This window comes from Cheilinus undulatus, linkage group 19, assembly GCF_018320785.1.
Source record: "Cheilinus undulatus linkage group 19, ASM1832078v1, whole genome shotgun sequence".
Lineage (NCBI taxonomy): Eukaryota > Metazoa > Chordata > Actinopteri > Labriformes > Labridae > Cheilinus > Cheilinus undulatus.
In genome coordinates this window covers 39,005,395-39,025,539 of record NC_054883.1, presented here as the reverse complement: position 1 = coordinate 39,025,539, position 20,145 = coordinate 39,005,395, and the positions used below count along the sequence as shown (strand labels likewise).

At 38.2% G+C, this 20,145-nt stretch overlaps 1 protein-coding gene across 2 annotated transcripts in view; it reads left to right on the top strand.

The window, feature by feature from the left end:
* The window catches only part of sh3kbp1 (SH3-domain kinase binding protein 1), an 82,529-nt gene that overhangs the window by 37,262 nt on the left and 25,122 nt on the right, over nucleotides 1–20,145 (top strand). For both annotated transcript variants that reach the window (XM_041814561.1, XM_041814562.1), the window contains 4 exons: nucleotides 11,067–11,181; nucleotides 15,311–15,417; nucleotides 15,539–15,677; nucleotides 15,787–15,866. In XM_041814561.1, coding sequence (XP_041670495.1) covers nucleotides 11,067–11,181; nucleotides 15,311–15,417; nucleotides 15,539–15,677; nucleotides 15,787–15,866 — 441 coding nt within the window. The remainder of the gene's footprint in view (nucleotides 1–11,066; nucleotides 11,182–15,310; nucleotides 15,418–15,538; nucleotides 15,678–15,786; nucleotides 15,867–20,145) is intronic.

Genomic DNA, 20,145 nt, shown 5'->3' with positions numbered 1-20,145 from the left:
GAAAAAGAAAACTCGAGGTTTTGTAAGATATATCTGTCTGATGATGGACATGGAATCTGGACAATCTTATCAGTTTTGCAAGGTTAACTAGCAGCATCTGCCAGTGCAGAAACACAAGAAACACTGCACTTCCTGTTGTGTCCACCTGAGACTGGCTGTAAGTCCCATACACACCCATTCAGGGGTACCCATCTTTAAAGCTGAAATAAACCTGTTTACAGCCTGGTTTCAAAAACAAATTTGGTCTCAAAAGTAAATCCTTTTATGGACACACATTATAAATGGGGGGAATTTTCATTCAGCTCCTCTGCTTAATTTTATGAAGGATGAGATTTCTGCATAATTAGGGCAGAGGGACAAACAAGCTGTCAAGTTATAACTGTTTGCCAGGGGGCTTAAGGCCTGCTCAGCTCTTTTCGCTTCCCAAAATTGTCTGCTAGTTTGAGACAGCATGTCTATTTTGATGACCGCCATTGTTAATCTAAAAAAGTGCATCTCGTAAACCAGTGGTTGATGCTGCTGAGATCACGTCCATGTTTTTCAGGGTACACAGATTGAGACTGTTTCAACTACAGATATCTCTATATTAATTGGTGAATCCGTCTCTTTTATTCCCTAAACTCAGCAGCTGATAAAACAAAAGCTAAAACTGAAATGAGGTTTCTATTCCAGGATTAAATCCTGCCTTTCTTTGTGGTCCAAAAGGAGACTGGCTGCCACCTTTATGTCAGTGCTGGACTATGCTGATGTTTTGTATCTGCACGCCTCGTCTCAGAGCTAAGACTCTGTGTTTTATGGAGCTTTGAGGTTCATCACTAGTTTTGAAGCTCTCACTCATCATTGTCTGTTGTATAAAGTTGTGGGATGTTCCTCTCTGTCTTCACGTAGATTAAAACACTGGCGTATTCTTATCTATTTTCGTTCTACTTCCCTCATATCTTCTGACCTACATCAGTCAGAGGAGCTCAGATATGTATTTAAAAGAGTCTGTAAATCTGAAAAAAAGGTTTTCCTGGTTAAATTAAGGTTAAAAACACGCATTTATACAGTCTTTGAACAGTATGAGGAGCCGTGGTAGATGTAGCTGATTCAAAAACACAATAAATACTCTAGAAACTCCTCAAACTTTTGCTGTCTCCTTAGCTCCATGCTATCAGCTTTTTAGCACTCCAGTCTTTTTTATTTCGTTTTTCTACCTTTTAGCTCACACTTTCTGTTTTCTCAGACGTTATTTTTGTCTAAACTGCTGTCTAAACAACCTACAAAGCTTTGTTTTACTTTGTTGACAGCTAGCATCTTTCTATGTCAGTCTGTATGCACTTTCTGCTCTAACACCTTTTTTTGATCTCCTACTAAAAAAACGGAAATTTCTTTGTTGCATTTATCAAGTGGCAACTTAAAAGTGAAGCCAAATACGTGTAAACTATCTCCTTGTTGGAAACTTTTGTACTCTAAATTCTACGTATTCCCATTACAGTTTAAGATATGCTTTGTTTTTTAAGTTTTCTTATTCATCCAGTAATCTTAGTGGCCAGTTAGTTAGCACGTTCTTCCCCTTTTAGCTTCCAGCCTTCTTAGATAGCCGTCTTCTGGTTGTTCAGACCTGTACTCAGCAGAGGATCTGTGAACGCTGAAGCCACCACCAACAATAAGTTAGCTGTGAATAGTCTGTAAATACAGCAACATGGTTTAACAAGTTGCTAAACCACAGTGTCTTACTTTCTGTTCACCTACCTCTGTACTTGTGTAGCAGATCTGTGGAGGTGTACTGGCTTCAGACTCACTCAAAGGCACCTTTGATCGAGCTTTACTAAGTGGTGGAAACAATTTCTATGATTGATGTAATACTGACTAATTAATTGCTGTTGACTAATGCAATTACTTCTTAATAAGTATACCTAATGAGTAATTTATATCATTTTTCAGGTCAAAGGGAACAAAGTCAAACCGGCACTGCTCAAGGTAGATAGATAAGTCAGTATTTAGTGTTAGATTGTTTCTAGGGAGTTTCTAGGAGGATTGATGACGTCAATTATGAATACTGACCTCGTTCATGACACTGGCAAATGTAATAGGGCCCATGATGTACATTTCTTAAAGACCAGGGGCAAAGGCAGAAAGGAGAGAAATATTCAAGGGCAAAATTCTCTTCCTTTAAAGGAATAAATCACAGGTGTCAAACTCAAGGCCCGGGGGCCAAATCCGGCCCATGGAACAGTTAAATCCGGCCCGCAAGATGATCTCATAATTCTGTTATAACTGGTCCATCAGTCTGAGGTCTGCAGATTTCCTGAAGTATAAAAATGTGAACTTATCCTTGATGATATAAGATATCCTTGTTAAGTCACAAAATCTGAAAAAGTAAGGATTAAAAATCATTAAGAAGTCAGGAATGTGGGAAAAGAAATAAATTTGTGTTTTAATTTCACATTTTCAATACAGCATCTCACAATTAGGACCCAAACTTAGGATTTTGACTTTTAATTTCATACTTTGAGCATAATTTTGACTTCTCATATAATATTTTGAGCTTTAAGATTTATAATTCTACATTTTAAGTCCTTTTTTGACCTTTTTTAACCATTTATTTTGTATTTTACCTCATGTTTTCAACTCCAAACTTTGACTTCATAATCCCACAGTTTGACCTTTTAGACTCACAATTTAAAATTTTGATCATATTTTGACTTTTCATTTCATGATTACAAATTTTATTTCATATTTTGACCTTTTAAACTCATAATTTTCACTTTCTTTTGAACATATTTGCCTTTAAAAACATTATTTTTGAATCTTAATTTCATGTTTTGACCTTTTTGCACTAATACATTTACTTTTCTCAGACTGTGAGCCTTTAAACTTATCTTTTTACCTTTTTAAATGTCAAAATCGTTTGTCATCAGTTCTAAGGTTTTTTTCAGATTTTATTCCCGGTGAAACGAGGTGAACAGTTTCTGGTTAAAAAGTTGACCCTGTTAGGCCCTCAGGTTAGACCTGAATCCAGAGTCCGGCCCCTGCTGTGATTGAGTTTGACACCCCGGGACTAAACCATAGAAATCTAGTCAAACATGCTTCAGTATCAACCCTACAAGGTATAAAAGTTGGTCCACAATAAGCACATTTTACATAGCTTTGGATGTCTTTCTCTGTTCTTTGGTTTCTAAATATCCCTTTGAGTCCATTGAACAAATAGGAAAGAATGGTTTGGATCAGTTTAACTCCCATCTGAGGATGTGGTATTCAAAAGGTGAAAAATGTAAATTCACTGCATAATTTTATCAGATTTTCTGTGTTAGTATAATAAATTCATAAACTAAGGACAACGACCTGAAAACAAAACGAGTACATCTTCATCATCTTATTTCTGTCAGGACCAAAATGTGAACCTCTTTGACAAAATAGATGTATGTATTCAGAAATAAGCATGGAGTTGGTGTGCTGCCCCTGAGAAGCAAAATATTCATTTAACACAGCATGAAAGAATTTTCAAAATTCACCGGTGCCCTCTTTCATAACCCTTAGGCTAGAAAGCACCTTCTTATAATTTAAATAGTAAGGACATTGAAAATCCAGAGGGATATTAGGTTATATTTCAAGCAGGGCTTGACATTTACACCCTCCAACTAGCCAATGGATTTCGGCCATGGTGGGTAGCAGCGTGACTCTAACTAGCCACCATGGCGGGTTGAATTTATCAGTGTCACAACTTATGCTTCACTCTGAAAGTGCTTGTCAGTTAGCCCTTATGATTTAGGCTTGTTACAGATAGGAATTTTTGGCACATACAAGCCTACAATTTCCCCCAAAACAGCTGAAAAGTGGCTGGTGTCGTCATCCATTCTTGCGTTTTTACGCAGCGCCAAGGGCTTTCATGCTGTATGACACACATAAAACATGACATTAACAGACATATACCGACACACACTCGCACTGACGTGTTGGTAATGTAGACTGAAGGTTTCTATCTGTTTAGGGAAAATGTTTCAGAATGTTGGATGTCTCTCCATGGAGGATCAGCGCCGTGTGTTTGTGTGTGTGTGTGCTCCAGCTGTGCGTCGCTCTCGCTTGTGCGAGCCAGGGTTTGTAGTATGTCTGTAGTATGTCATTATTTGAGTAATACTCCATCTATATTCTTTGTTTGTTGAGGGTGATAAAACCTGCGCAAAAGCACGCATAATTTAAACGTCATTAATACCTTTGATACGTTTTTATAATGATTTGCCTTATATCAATCATTAACGCATATAAAAGATGAGGGAAACTCTGAAACTTTAAATCAGTTCACTGAGGCAGTCAGAAACAGAGGCAGAAGGATAAAAGTCTGAAACCGTTCACTTTGGAGTCAAAGGGAATTAAACCAAACAGTGATTTTTTTTGCTTCTGTTATTGAACAGACAGTACAGTTGTTTAATGTTCTTCAAATGTGAGCTTCATGCACCAAATGTAAGTCATCTATTATTTAACCAGATATTTAATTAATTTTAGACACACATATGAAGACATTTCCACCATACAGTTTAAAGGAGAAAAGAGCAGAGGACAGGAGAAGTAGAGCACGCGTGTCATACTGTATCATACCCTTTGTACCAAATTTGACATTTACTGTAGCTCAGAGTTTCCAACATCAACATTGTGGCTTGTGGAAATGCTGAGTGGCTAGTAAGTTTGCAAAACCACTGGCCACTGTGGCTGGTGAGCAAAAAAGTTGATGCCAAGCCCTGGTTCCAAGGTAAAATGGCAACTTTTGCTGCCTTCTAATGGAACTTCTGGGTACATTGTTGATAGTAGCAACAGCAACATGGACTCTAAAGTGTCGTGTCATTGGGCCTCATTCACTAATAAATGCGTAGGATTGTTCTTACTCTGCGCACAAGTTCAGCGTATACGCAAAGTCACCACCGGATTCATGAGACATGCGCACCGGCCAATTTTCTTCTCGCCACCGTGCCTATGTTAGTGAATCAGAATTCTTCAAATTGACAGGCTCGTGCCCACAATCTGCATAAACCATGCCCCTGTTTCTCCATAAAAGGACATCCGTTTGATGCATCAAAACGAGATCGGCAAGGAGGTTTAAAGCTGCGAGAGATGGCCCCAAAAATTAAAGGAAGAAATTTTACAACGGCGGAAATTGAAGTTGTCGTGTCAGAGGTGGAAGCAAGGAAAACGACACTTTTTCAAAGCGTTTCCACTGGAGTCTCGATGATAAATAAAAAAGATACCTGGGCCTCTATCACAGAGGCTGTCAATTCAGTGTCACCTGAGGTCCGCACCGTGGCTCAGGTGAAGAAAAAGTGGTTTGATATCAAAGTGGATGCAAAGAAAGGGGTATCGGACCAGAGAAAAAAGAAGGAAACCGGAGGAGGACAAGGACCACCTGATCTCACTCCACAGGATGAGCGATTAATAAACTGCTAAAACTAAAACTGCTAAAAAATAAACTGCATCAATTAGAAACTCATCCATCTCTGGCGTATGTCAATGGAACGAGGGTGAAAGTGATGACATTCATCCGTCAGGTTACCTGTAATTATTTATTTGTTTATATTTGAAATTCTTAATCTCTTGCAAATAACGAGTGAAGTCAATCAGAAAAAACAAAACTTTATTTAACTGAAATTGCCAATGCTGATTGCAACAATTAATTAATCTGTAGGCCCGGATGACGGTGACGTGTCAAAGTCAAAGTTGTTTTATTTCACTTAAATGCTCATATATTTGTTTTTATTGTAAATTAACTTTTAAATTGTAAATTCAAGATTTTAAGTATATGAACGATGGAAAAGTGTCCATTTCATGGTTACTTAGTACATTTTGTCAACTCATTACCTAATTCCCGGTTTTAATTATTATCTTTCAGCTTTTTATAAATTAATGTAGTTTCAATACATTGTGCATCTTGGGTAAAAGATATGTGTTTAAAGTTTTTAGAAAGCTCATCCTTCATTAGTTGTTCGCAGAGTAAGAACAAATTCAAGTAAGAACATATTGATGAATCACAGATTTGTGCGTCAAATGATGTAAGCACAAATCTATGCGTATGCACTGTTTGTGAATGAGACCCACTGTGTCTAAATGCCACGCAGAGGAACAAGAGACATTTAAGTGTACTGTGTTACCAACAGAAGTATGTGGTTTGAGACACTATCTGTGCTGTATGGTTGAAGCAGTTGGATGCTAACACTAGCTAACCTTTACCTCACAATATTAGCGTAAATCTCTAAATTTACCATTCCTACTTGATTCTGTCCCTGATTTATCATGAACAGCTTAACTGAATATTTTCTTAGCACAGTGTGACGCAGCATTTTAGCTTTCCTCCTTTAGCCTGATGTCTCTGGTGTATGGAGGGGAGGGAAACTCTGTGTTGTATGGTTGAGGAGTAAAATTAGAAAACCAGTATCACTCTCATTTGTGGTAAATCTAAGTTAGACTTCATGCTAGTTTACAGTCATGAGACAATTAGCTTAGCTTAGCCCACAGTCTGGAAGCAAGGGGAGTTATCAAGTCTGTCATTTTCCAAGGAGAAAATATAACAGATCTTTTCTTTTCGGTAATCACATGTTTTGATTTAGAGAACAAGTTCTACTTTGTCCTTGAGGTTAATCTGTCACTTCCTGGAATGAGACTCCGTCTCTTCATCGTCTCTGCAGTGTTAAATTTATGGGCATGTTTTTAACTCAGAATCACACCTACCTCAGTGTCATATCGAGTCCCTAACCTTTGTGTCTCCTAAAACGGCTCTTTGCCTAAGATGATCTTCTGCTGTTGTCTAGGAAACGTCTCCCCTTGCTGTATATTTTTGGATCTCAGAGGCTCATTAAGGCTTCGCGCCGCACCAGGCCAAACACAACCGGAGTGAGTATGAGGGGCTAGAATCTGTGAGTCAGTATACCCCGGCCCCGTATGCTTCAGTAGGCTGCGTTCGCCACAGGCCAGGGCTTATGAAACAGTGTCACGATGAATGTGGTGGAGAGATGTGAACCGTCATGGCTAGTTTTTCTATGTGTGTCTCAGATGCGAACGTCTCCCTGTTTGTTGCATCCTCCGTCTGTCCGCTTGTTGATTCCTCTGTCGCTTCAGTCCCCCTCCGCTTCTCTTGATCAGTTTCGCATGGCGTCTTGTGATGCTTTATTCAAGTGACACAGAGTCATGTGGACAGAGTCAGACGAGGGAAAGGTTGCAGCAGTGAAGGAAGCAGTGATGTTTGTTTTTATTTGTCAGAGCTTTTATGAGCTGTGGCTGGTTTGTCTGCAGGTAAACACTGAGGATCACCTGGATTACTGACGTTAAATACAGCTGATCAAAGGCAGCAAAGAGGGAAAACACAGACGATGTTGGAACACCGTATTTGCATTTATTAGATATGTAAGCAAATGTATAATAATAACAGCAAATAACAGCATGCAGGAAGGCTTTTATTCTAAGGGAATTACAAGTCTTCAAAAGATGTATTTGCTGAATTTATTTACTGGGTTATCTCAGTACCACTTTCTTGTTGGCAGGATTTTTGCTTTTATTTGATAGGCATGCCTAAGAGAGACAGGAAATACTTGGAGAAAGAGTGGGAGGAGACATGCACCAGGATTAGGGATGCATGATATTGGATTTTCCTCGATTTTTTGCTACCTGCTCTGCTAACCGAGGTAAATCAGTAACCCTAGTACCAGATTTTTTATTTGAGAGGGGTCTCGCTGCACACTGCATATCTGAGATTCCCCCTCTAGAAGATCAATACCGCACTGACATTTGATAAATGAGGGCCTTTGTGCATTTGGTTTTCTGTTTGCCAAGTCTGGCTGGGATGGTATATTTAAGAAAGTTCACCTTTTCTGTAAGGAACAAATCAAGCACACCCTCGTGATCCTGTGGCCTGTTTTGGATGAGTGGTTTTGGTTTTGGATGAGAAATTTTTTCGGTAAAACATGACCAAAATGAAAAGAAAATGGAATAAGTAGGCTATTTTTTTCTTTGAGTAAATTGTCATTTGTTATTGAAATAAACTTGCAAAATTTGTATTCTATAGCTCTAATGTCATTTGGCTTCTACATATCCATTCAGAGTCTCCAAATGGAGATATTCTTCATAAAAACATCGCTAAGCAGTCATTTGTGTTTTGTGTTGCATCAAATTTTAACTTGAGTATGATTAGGCATGTGGCCGTTGCTCCATTAACTTTCTAAACGAAAATATCACAGCTAATAACTTAATTACATTTCAGTCAGGGACACTTTCAGCATACATTTAACCATTTAAAGTTTTACTTGACAGAGAAGGCTTTGCACAAAAAAAAGGTCTGTTGGTTAGTCAAGCAGAGTGATTTGATTTTCCAGGGAGTGCATGGCTGGAAACTCCCATATGGATGGATACATTTATGACAGTGCATATTGAACACAATAAAATTAGTTCGAAAGCAATCAATCAATTGCAGCATGAATGTGAATATGAGGGTGCAGCAAGCTTGATGCTATAAATGAGGAGGCTGGGGTGGAGGAGATTAGGCTTTCTGAGCAGCAGCATGGTGTGCATTAATGCAAGCAGGAATTAGTGAGAAATATGTGATATTTAAATGGCTTGCTATGTTGAGAGAAAGAGCTGTGATTGGCTGTGATTGGCTGTAAGAGCTGTGAGGCGATGATTAGGATCAGCTGGCCGTCAGCTCCTTGCCCAAAAGTACTGCCCCTCGACACTGATTGGTCTTGTCACTTTCTACTGGGCCCAGACTGTTCAGACGGGAGCTTTGCAAGATGGATTCACCAGTGAGACCTTTGCAAGGTTAACCAGTAGCTCTTTCTTTGATAAAATAAGAATTCAGAAAGGGAGAGCAATGGATGTGCAGGGCTAAGTCTGTCTCTGGATTCAGAGAAATGTCTTTAAAAGATGCCACTCACAAAGGATAACAAAAATAAACGGTTTTAACTTCTTTCTTTCATATAGGGGTGGTGGGATACCGAAATAAAGCATCAAAATCTGTTGTATTTCAGTCCTGTGTTGATGTTGTGGTTCCAGATTTCGATTCTCATCCCTCTCTAGACATAACCAAGTAATGTGGGTGAAGTTGTGCAAGCATATAAGGATAAGTCATTTGTGATTTTTTTCTAATAAATCTGGTTGAAAGTCTCATTTTTGGGCCAAGAATCTTCAAGACACTCCTCTCAAGGATTTTTTTTCTGTGTTATTTTTCAGTATGCTGCAATGTCTTTTAACTCTGACCTCCAATGTCCACATACAGCGAATGCGCCGCGAACTGCCTGTGAGCAAATCGCTCCCTCTCTAGTCTATCAGAGCATTTCCACAGCCGGCGCTCCAGACTGGCAGCGGCGTGTACCTGGACTGACACTTCACTCCACTTCGTTTGAGATATGCTGCAGGTCTATTTTCATCACTGGCCGCTGCCAAACTGCGTCAGTACCCGTCAATCAGAAAGCTCCAGAAGAGGAAGTCACAAACGTAGAACATCCGGTTCTTTCAAAATAAAACACAATGCGCGGACTCCCGATCATAAATCATCACTATATCAACATTACGTCTCATCCTGCAGCGAAAGCAATGGGTCACAGAGAGGTCAGTGGGTCACAGAGCTACAACTGCGTGAACTCGCAGTTCTCCCTGATCTCTTCCTGCTGATCAGGGCTGTGTGCCACGGCAATTTTTAAATTGCAAAAGGTGCATTATTTCTTTGACCTGACATTTGTGTCAAAATACTAGTTTTGAACTTTTTTTTGCAGCAGGGATGTTATGCATTCCATATTATGCAATTATTTAAGTGCCATTTTTTAGGATAGTCCACAAAAAAAATCCTACCTTCTTCATATTTTTACTTTTTCCTTATTAAATATAAGAATGACAAAAACCCTTCAATTCAATTATTCATATCCAATTTGCAAAACAAGTCAAAATCATCAGAATTAGACACTTTTAAAGAATTGTTCCACCCTTGTTTAGAAATAAAAGAGTAATAATCGCATATCAAATCACAATTGCAATATTGGGGAGAAAAATCACTATTAGATTATTTTCCAAAATCGTTCAGCCCTAGTTTGAATGTCCTGAACCATGCTGTAGCAAAACTAACCCAGATGCTTCCACTGTTATGGAAGACTCTTTTTTGTTCAACATGTGCTACTTAGCATCTGTCACCTTAACCGAACTGAGTATTTCTAGCTGTGAGAGCGTTTGATCTCCTTTTGTTAGAGGCATGTGTGAAATGAAACTTCTGAAAATGTCAGGACCTGGATGAACTGAAATCATTGAGAAAATGTCAGGAGGTCATGAGTGAAAGGGCTTGTCATGTCTGCATGGCTTGACTCCCCTCCTATGCTCCTGTCACTAAAGGTCACTGCCCAACAAAAAGCTCAAATGTAGATGATAATAAGCTGGCTGCACAGGTGAGCTAACCTGCTGTGTGTCAGTTGTTGTTTTTATTTATGATGTATCTTAAAAACCATAAAAATGCTTACCCTTACCCTTATACAGAAGCTAAATCCTCACCCCACTGGCCCTCTGCCATTTGGTGCATGTCAACCCAGCTCTCTCTTCCGTCTGTTCCTCGTTTCTCCTGAGCTGTCCTGTCTTATAAAGGCAAATGCCAAAAAAAGGGAAAAGGAAAACATTTTTTCCGTGTCATAATTTCTCGTTCCTGGCAGTTTGCCTCTGCAGAAGGCATTATCTTCCCTGGTTTTCTCTCCATTCAGCTCTTGTGAAAGATTTTAAGGAACACCTGGAGGAAATTATTTCATAACTGGCACTAGCCTCCACTTTGACTCGAGGATTAACTGATATGATTCTGGCGGGGAAAGGTCATATCCGTGCAAACATAGTGAGAGCAATATCTCCGCCAGGCTTGAGGGTAAATCTGTCGGCAGATAGCAGAAGACAAACAGAGAGAAAACAACTCAAGGCGATTACTTTAGTGCCATTCTTTCTTTACAAACAGGTTACACTGACATTTTTCCTCTCCAGTCTTGTCGTATTTCTGTTCATGTCACCCTAACCTGTGGGTTTTCCCACCATCTCTCTTCACTTCCTCCTCCGTCTCCTTACCTCCTGTTCCCCTCTCTTTGCAGGAGATAAAGAAAGAGTCGAAGAGGGATGGAGGACAGGCGAGCATGATTAGATCGGAGCTTTCCAACGGGAGGGCCAGCCCTGTGTCTGACCCCGGCGTACGACCAGGGAGGAAAGGTATCTGACACTCACACGTGTGCAGTCACATTCACTCATACTTTATGGTCATTTAGCAGGTTTAAGTCTGCAGCCTCAAACACAGATCCTATTAGTGCAAGGAAAGATTTAGGTCAAGCATTCCTCGTCAGTCTGTGTGTATACACTCAGTAAAAACATGCACAGCAGTTGAGTACTATAATCAAATATGAACACAAGGTGCTTGTTTTTTTCTTTATAACGTCCTCTAATAATGCCATACATTATTGTTCCTCTCCAGTTCAAGGATTAGTGCTAAAGTTATATAATTACTACAGTCTGATGATTGTTGAACTCATAGAGATTTCATCCTTACATTTTGAGCTCTAAAATATGAAAGGATTTTCTGATTTTACATTAAGAAAGTAGTTCAAATTACTTAAGATTTAACAATTTGGAGGATTCAACAGTTTGGTCAGTAAAACCAACAGTATGAGGGCACACCTTGTGCTTTTGGTAAGCATAGGTTGCTTCACAGTGCCGTTTTAAGGCAGGATATTTATTCCTCTATGATGTATTGCCTTTGTTTTTCCCTGAGGTGTAATGGGACATCAGAGGGACCCCTCTCCCTCTGTGCCAGCTTCAGAGGTAGTAACAGAGGTGCTACAGAGGTGAAAACAGGATCAGCGAAGCCAGCAGGGGACTGCAGCCCAGTGTCTGTGCTCTCTTTCTCCCACAATGCTATAATCCAATGATAATAAACAGATGGAGACAGCAAAAATTAACCTTGCAAAGCTGATGGATTAGCCAGATTCCATGTCTGTCATCAGGCAGACCCAGCTTGCAAAGCTTTAAGCTAATACGCTTGTCCCCAGTGAGGAAATACCCAAACCAATCAGCGTCATTTGAAGAGAAAGGCTGGCCATACACTGCGTAATTTTAAACCACGCTTTTAGACCAGATTTGACTCCCCCAACAATCATCGGTGCGTGTTCTGAGTAGAGGCTTGTCGCAAACTATTATTTGTCAGCATATTCCTCAAGTGTGTGGTGTCATGATTATCTTATTGCTTCAAATAGCTTTGTTTGGCCTCAAACCATAAATATCAAGCATGTTTGATATTTATGATTCTAGGTTGTAGACCTAGACCGGGTAGCATCTCCAGCTGGATGTTATGTACTCACAACTCGCAAATATAAACACAACTATACCTTTTTCCAGCCTGGTAGAGGAGCAGCAAGCTGAGGATATCGATAGTCATCCATGTTTGTTTTTTCTTCTGCATCATGCTTGACCAGGCGAGTTTCTATGAAAACCTGTGTGAGGAATCTCCACTGTAAGGCCTGACGGTCTGGCTGAGTTGTCTAGTGTGGGGTCAGAGGATCATACAATGAAAAATCATTTTAAAATGTCCTCAGTGGGGCACAGATAGTTTAGTGGTTAAGGCGTGCCCCATGTGCACGTGTTACCTGGGTTCAAGTCCAGCCTGGGGCTCCTTTCCTGCATGTCTCTTTCCCACTCTCTCATTCTGATCTCCCAATCTATCCTCCAGATCGATGTGAAATATTTCCCATGTCATAGATATGTGAAACTGTATCTGGAGTTAAGTGTTAATCAAATACCATACGGGGAATCAATGTGATTTTATCAAGACGCAGTGATGGTAAAGCTGCATTACAGGGGTGTGGTGGAAAAATTCTGCATCACCCTGCTATGCCAGTTTTACCAACTTTTTACTTTCCAACAGTCAACTGATGAATAAGAAATGTCACACTCCTGCATTGTAATCTAATTATATAATAAAACACAATGCCTGCTGAATATCAATGTTAACAGCCATTAAACGTGACTTTTAAGAAGCCTCTGCAATTTTAGAATTTGTTGACATGGTTGTAAAGTTGTTAATTATACTTTAAAAAGTGTTGTTGAAAAGAATGTCACACACCCAGCTGCAGTCAGCTGACTCCATCTGAGTGACTTATTGTCTCCAAGCTTTCACAGCCAATCACAGCTCCTTTTAAATATGGTGGTTTTTCACTGATCCCTGCATCGTCAATACTAATCTCAAATTGACTTTTATGCTGCTGAGGAAGGGATTACTGCCAGACTAGATTCCACTCTATCTGGATTGCATTGTCATTTGTGTCTCAATCTATTTATTCAGTGTTTTCCAGCAGTTAACTCCCTTAAAGTCAAAGTTAAAGCATGCTGCATGACTAACCCAGGGAGCATCTTCAAAGCCAAGCAGAAGTCCTTATCCATTTAGCAGTAAATGGTTTAATGCAGGGGTGTCAAACTCAAGGGCTAAGGTACAATTACACCCGCCCTGCAAGATCATATCCTATTCTTATTATAACTGGCCCTAAAATATGAGGTCTGCAGATTTTCTTCAGTATAAAATTGTGAACTTAACCCTGATGATATCAAATATCCTTAAGTCATAAAAATAAAAAAAAAATTTAAAAAAAAGGGTAAAAAATATATATATAAAGAGAAATGCAGGGCAACAAATTCATTTAAGTTTTCATATTTTCAATTTTGCATTGCACAATTAGGACTTCAAGCTGTTATTTGTACTTTTATTTCATATTTTGACCATTTACCACTGATTATTTAGACTTTTCATTTAATATTTTGACCTTTTTAATTTATAATTTTGAATTTATCTCATATTTTGACCTTAATTTATCATTTGGACGTTTTATGCAATATTTTGATCTTTGAAATGCACCATTTTCAATTTGAAGCCATATCTTTGCCTTAAAACATGATTGTGACTTTCTTTTTTATATATATTTCCCTTTTAAAAGCATTGTTTTAACATCTGATTTTGTGTTTTGACATTTTGAACAAATGAGTTTTACTTTTTAGCTCATATTTGAACCTTTTCAATTTATTATTTGGATTTTATCTCATATCTTGACCTTTGAGGTTAACAGTTTTAAATTTTAAGTAATATTTTTGCCTTAAAACATGATTTTTGAATTTCTTTTTTATATTTTTGCCTTTTAAAAGCATTATTTTAACATCTAATTTCGTGTTTTGACCTTTAAAAAATAAGTCAAATAATTCGGACTTTTTATCTCAGATTTTGAGCCTTTAAACTTATCATTTGGACTTTTTAATTCTTAATATCATTCATCATCAGTGCTAATATTTCCCCCATATTTTATTACTGGTGAAAATAAAGTTGACAGTTTGGTTAAACGTGGACCCTGTTAGGCCCTCAGGTTAGACCTTAATTCAGAATCCGGCCCCTTCTGTGACTGAGTTTGACACCCCTGGTTTAATGTATAATGAGACTGTTCTCCTGAATTATAACTATTAATGTTGTGTGATGTACTAGAGTGCATTATATGAAAAGATGTCTTCCATTTTGCTCCCCTCAATAATATGTAAATGCAGTGGTCTAAATATTAGCAACACATTTCATTTTATTGCACAACTTACATGATGCAAAAGGGCAAAAGATGAACATGTAGGAGCTTCATAAAAGTAGACCTTATAGTAGAACTGCTTTATGGGATCCCATTAGATTGGACTGGTATTTATAATGTCCTGGCTGATCAGTGTAGCACAACAGTCACAGGAGCATTTTGTAATGATATTTACATAAATGTAGTAATACTTCTGATAAGGGTAACAGAGTATTTCTACAGTGTATGCTGAAAGGATCCATGCACTTCATTTAAACTGCACTTGCATACATGCAACAGCTTAACATGATGAAGAGTGACACCTTGTGGACTAATGAGGAATTGCAGGGTTAGAAATGAGTGACCCTGCTTGTGTGGAATGAGTCAGGCGTAATTAGAAAGTTCAAGAGTGTTAGCAAACAGAGGTGTCCTGCCTACTCAGTCAGAGTGTCCTTCATTCAGATTTAGTCTACTCCATTACAGCTCTGTTAACATATTTGTTTTATTGTTAATGCAATCACGGTCCACTTACATTTATAGAAAACCCAATATATTTCATGCTTTAATTTTTATGTTTATGTCTACTTTGCTCTGTCTTTGCTTCTCATGTTTTTGTTTAGCACGCTACTTCTTTGTTTGCTTTGAATTGCCTCTTTTAAATTGACAAATAAAGCTTTTTTGATTGACTTGAAATAAAAATTAGCATGAACTAGTTATGTCTGAAACATGTGTGTATGTATTTTTGTGTTCTGCAGGTGATCAGATCCGTAAACGGAGATGTAAAGCAGCGTTCAGCTACGTGCCTCAGCATGAAGACGAGTTAGAGCTGAAAATAGGAGACATCATCGAGATCATCGCAGAGGTAAGACTGATTATTGGATTCTTATGGAGCTTTTTATCATCCGTATGGTGGCCATGAGAGCTCAGTATCCTGCATCTTAAGAAGAGTGGTAAGCATGATACTCTGTGTTGTGTTCGTTCAGGTAGAGGAGGGCTGGTGGGAAGGGTCTCTAAATGGGAAAATTGGAATGTTTCCCTCTAATTTCACCAAAGAGATCCTGACCGAATCAGAGACACCATCGTTAGACACGTCGCAAGAGGAGCTCCGCAGCGGCCGCACTAGTAAGTCTCAGCCAATCAGGAAGCAGGAGGGTATCCAAATGCAGACTGACTCTAGCAGCAGTTACACTGAAGTTTCCTTTTTACTTGAATAACTTCTGTCTGTTTGTAGATAAGGACAGTCCGGGCAGTGAGAGCGATGGAGCAGACAGCCGGTCAGAGACAGGATCAGGAGAGATTCAGCCCAAGAAGGTAAACAATTGTGTTACTACTACCTTTCTGCTGTTTCAGTCAGGAATATTCTCGTCATACATTTTACCATTTTATTGCAAAATGGATGCACACTTTTACTTGGTGAAGAAGCCTCTGCTCAGAAGATGCACACTGGATTTATGCTTTGACTTTCCAGGGTGTGCATAGCTAGAAACATTAATGGCAATGCTTGCTGAATACAGTAAAATTAGATCAAAAGCAATTAATACATAGTAGTATGGATGTCAGTATGAGGGTGCAACAAGCTTTATGCTATGAAGGAGGAAGCTAGGATGGAGGAGGTTAAGCTTTCCCAGCAGCAGGAGCAGCAGCAGCATGGTGCATCAGTATTAATGCAAGCAGGGATTAGTGAGAAGTATGTCATATTTAAATGGACCGCTGTGTTGAGAGAAAGAGCTGTGATTGGCTGTGGGAGCTGGGAGGCTTGGCTTATGACTAACATGTCCAGCATGAACTAACAAAGAGTTTCATTTTATATCCTATCTTTTTACTGTTCATTGTATTAAGCTCTGTTGCAATTTTCCTGTTTTATTTACTTGACATTTTAGTTAGAGACTAGTGGCTTGATGATATAAGTGTACATGTAGAAAGGTTGATGGCGAACTTCCCTTTAATTGCTGGCAGGGTGGATAAGAAAGGGGTTACAGTTGGGGTGTCAAACTCAAGACCTGGGGGTCAAATCCGGCCCGTGGTACAGTTGTACCTGGCCCGCCAGATCATATCATATTTTTATCATAACTGGCCCACTGATCTGCAGATTTCCTCCAGTTTATAAATGTAAACCTAACCCTGATGACTTAAAATATCTTTGGTCTGTCATAAAAAATAAGAAAAGTTAAAATAATTAGATTAAAAAAGTTCATGGTTTTGACTTTTTATTAACTATTTTGACCTTCTCAATTCACATTTTTGACCCTTTATCTTATTTTTTTACTTTTTTGATCATCAATTTTAAAATTTTAAGTAATATTTTGACCTTTTAACTGTCGATTTTATTTTTTTTTTCTCAGGTTTTGACCTTTTTAGCTTCAAACTTTGGCTTTTACCTCATAATTTGGCCTTTTGTATCCTTGATTTTAAATTTTGGTTAATATTTTAACCTGTGAAACTCAAAATTTATTTATTTATTTTTTTCAGGCGTTGACATTTTTAACCAATGATTTTGAAATTTGTCTCATATTTTGACCTTTATAACTCAGAATTTCAGATTTTTATCTCATATTTTGACCCTTTAAAATCATGATTTAAACTTTCTTTCTAATATATTTGACCTTTAAAAACATGATTCTAACTTTAAATGCCTTTTGAGCTAATAAGTTTGAATTTTTATCTCAGATTTTGAGCCTTTAAGCCTACCATTTTTACTTTTTTAAATCTCAAAATCATTTTTTAACAGTGCTAAGGTTGTTTCCCTCCCATAATTCATTGCTGCTGAAAATGAGGTAGACAGTTTATGGTTAAATGTTGGCCTTATGCAGCCCTCAGGCTGGACCCAAATTCAGAGTTCGGCCCCTGCTGTGATTGAGGTTGACATCCCTGGGTCTGGGGTTAATTTGCATGTCTCTCTTCACTGGCTGTGTTTTTTCTACATAGTATTCATTCATGTTTCACTTTCATTAGTTACAGATGGAAACAGAGTCATATTTTGGGAAGAATAGGAGAAGGAGATGGTCTTTTTCAGGCATTTTTATTTCTCCAATAATCTTTTAAAAAAGGAAAATATCCGACTTTTCAGTCAGTTTAACCAGACATCGTAATTTAGTTATTTGACTCATGAATATTAAAAAATACCAGCAGGATTGATGGAAAGCCACCTAATGGCGCCGTCATGATACACAATGAATGAAATGAATAAAAAAAATAATATGTGCATGGCAGAACCATGCCTCAGTTCTCAGACCACTATGCTTTCATTCAAGTTACTGTTTCATTTCTAACAAATGGAAACAAACACAAAAAGTACGACATTGCAGAAGAGGGTAATACTATAATAGCAGAGTAGCAGAGTGGCTGGGTGAACATGAAAGAGATTTTTTGCCTTGGTATGTGTCTGTCTATAATAATTGATCGTAAATGTAGTCATCTTAAAGAAGAAACCCTTCTTTAAGTATAGACTTTGTTAAAGATGCATGAGAGAGCTCAGGCTGCAACTACCTGATGTTTTAGATGTAAACTACAAACATGGTAACACTTGAGGAGGTAATTGTAATGTAAAGTCAGGGGCACATAATATTACACCAGTTATCAATATTAACAACTGAGCAGCTTGGAAAATGACTGTTAGCCAGAACACAACATCTGTGATTTGTCGCTACATCGTTTCCTCCACATGTGGATGCAGTGTTTACGTGTATCCGTTTAATTAGTGCCCGTGTTAACTGATGACTTTTGGCTGACTGCGTTTGTAGATGTTGTCATTGCAACGGCAGAGGAAGCAGAAGGAATCCTCAGTGATAATACATCCTCTCTGTTTGTCAAATATCCCCATTAGATAGGTAGTCAGTGATAAACTAGGCTAATACAAACAGGTCTTACAAATGAGGAGAGTTGTGTTCCACGGTTCCAGCAAGTTAAAAAGTCCTGTGGCATCAAAATTCAGTTTTAGGTTGAGAGCAGGGCTCTCAAGAGAAGAGTTGTGTGCCCTCCTTTGGATACAGGTGGACTTTCTGCAGCAGTGCTGTCCAGATGGTTGATTTTTAATGTTTATTATGTTAGTTTGACCTCAGAATTATCATCGTATTCCCATGGTGTGTTTGTAGTTGTACTTACACATCAGGTAGTTGTGGACTTGGTCTATAGCAGGGGTGTCAAACTCAATCACAGCAGGGGCCGGATTGTGGATTCAGGTCTAACCTGAGGCTCACTTTTTTAACCATAAACTGTCAACCTCATTTAACCACTAATAAAATATAAAAAGAAAAACTTTGCACTAATGATAAATGATTTTGAGGTTAAAAAAGTTAAAAAGATAAGTTTGAAGGCTCATAATCTGAGAAAAGTAAATATATTAGTTTAAAAAGGTCAAAACAATTATGGTTTTTAAAGGCACATATATGAGAAAGAAAGTCAAAATCATGAGCTTAAAGGTCAAAATATGAAATAAGATTTGTAATCATGATATTAAAAGTCAAGATATGATTCAAAATCTTAAATTTTGAGTCTAAAAGGTGAAACTATGAGATAAAGAAGTCAAAGTAAGGAGTTGAAAATATAAGATAAAATACAAAATAATTAGGTAAAAATGTCAAAATATGACTTAAAATATTAAATTATGAATCTTAGAGCTCAAAATATTATATTAGAAGTCAAAATTATGAGTTAAAATGCTCAAAGTATGAAATTAAAAGTCAAAATCCCAATTTTGAATCCTAATTGTGAGATGCAAAATTGAAAATATGAAATAAAACACAAATCAATTTATTTTCCCACTATCCTGACTTTTTATCTAATTATTTTTACTCATTTTTCAGATTTTATGGCTTAACAAGGATATCTTAAATCATCAAGGATAAGTTTACATTTTTATGCTTAAGGAAATCTGCAGACCTCAGACTGGTGGACCAGTAGTAACAGAAATATCATATGATCTTGCAGGCCAGATTTAACTGTTCAGTGGGCCAGATTCGGCCCCTGGGCCTTGAGTTTGACACCCCTGGTCCAGAGTTTGTCTTTAAAACTTTCTGCTGTCGTTGTTTTTGCTGCTCACCTCTACCACATGGGAGGTTTTTAGGCGTATGCACAGCTGAGGTGTCAAACCTGTCAAACGTGATGCATCTGCATCTGCATCTGTGTTGTTAACAGCATGCTTATCTCCAGCCTTGATGCAGATGCGAGTTGTGGTATACGTGTGTGTATGTTGGGGTGATGTAAAGCCAGACTGGATGTGAGAGTCAGTACAGCAACAGAAACAAAAATGAGTGAAAGTTTGACAAAACAAACCGATTAACCAAGTCCACAAGTATCCACCTCTGTTCTACAGCTGCAGGATTAAACTTCAACTTCTAAAATGGACACAGTAATGTCAATCAACAGAACATTAGCAGAGACAATAAGAAAACAAATGCAGCTTCCAATAAATGCAAATGAGATGCTTCCTATAGCTAGTTCTGCCTTGATGAAGCATCTTACTTGTGATCACTTATGATTAGAATCTGATGTCCAACCAGGTCTAGGAGTTAGCTGAGGTCAATCCATTAATGTTCCTTAAACAGTTCCAGCAAGTTAAAAGTCCTGTGGCATAAAGATTCAGGTTTAGGAC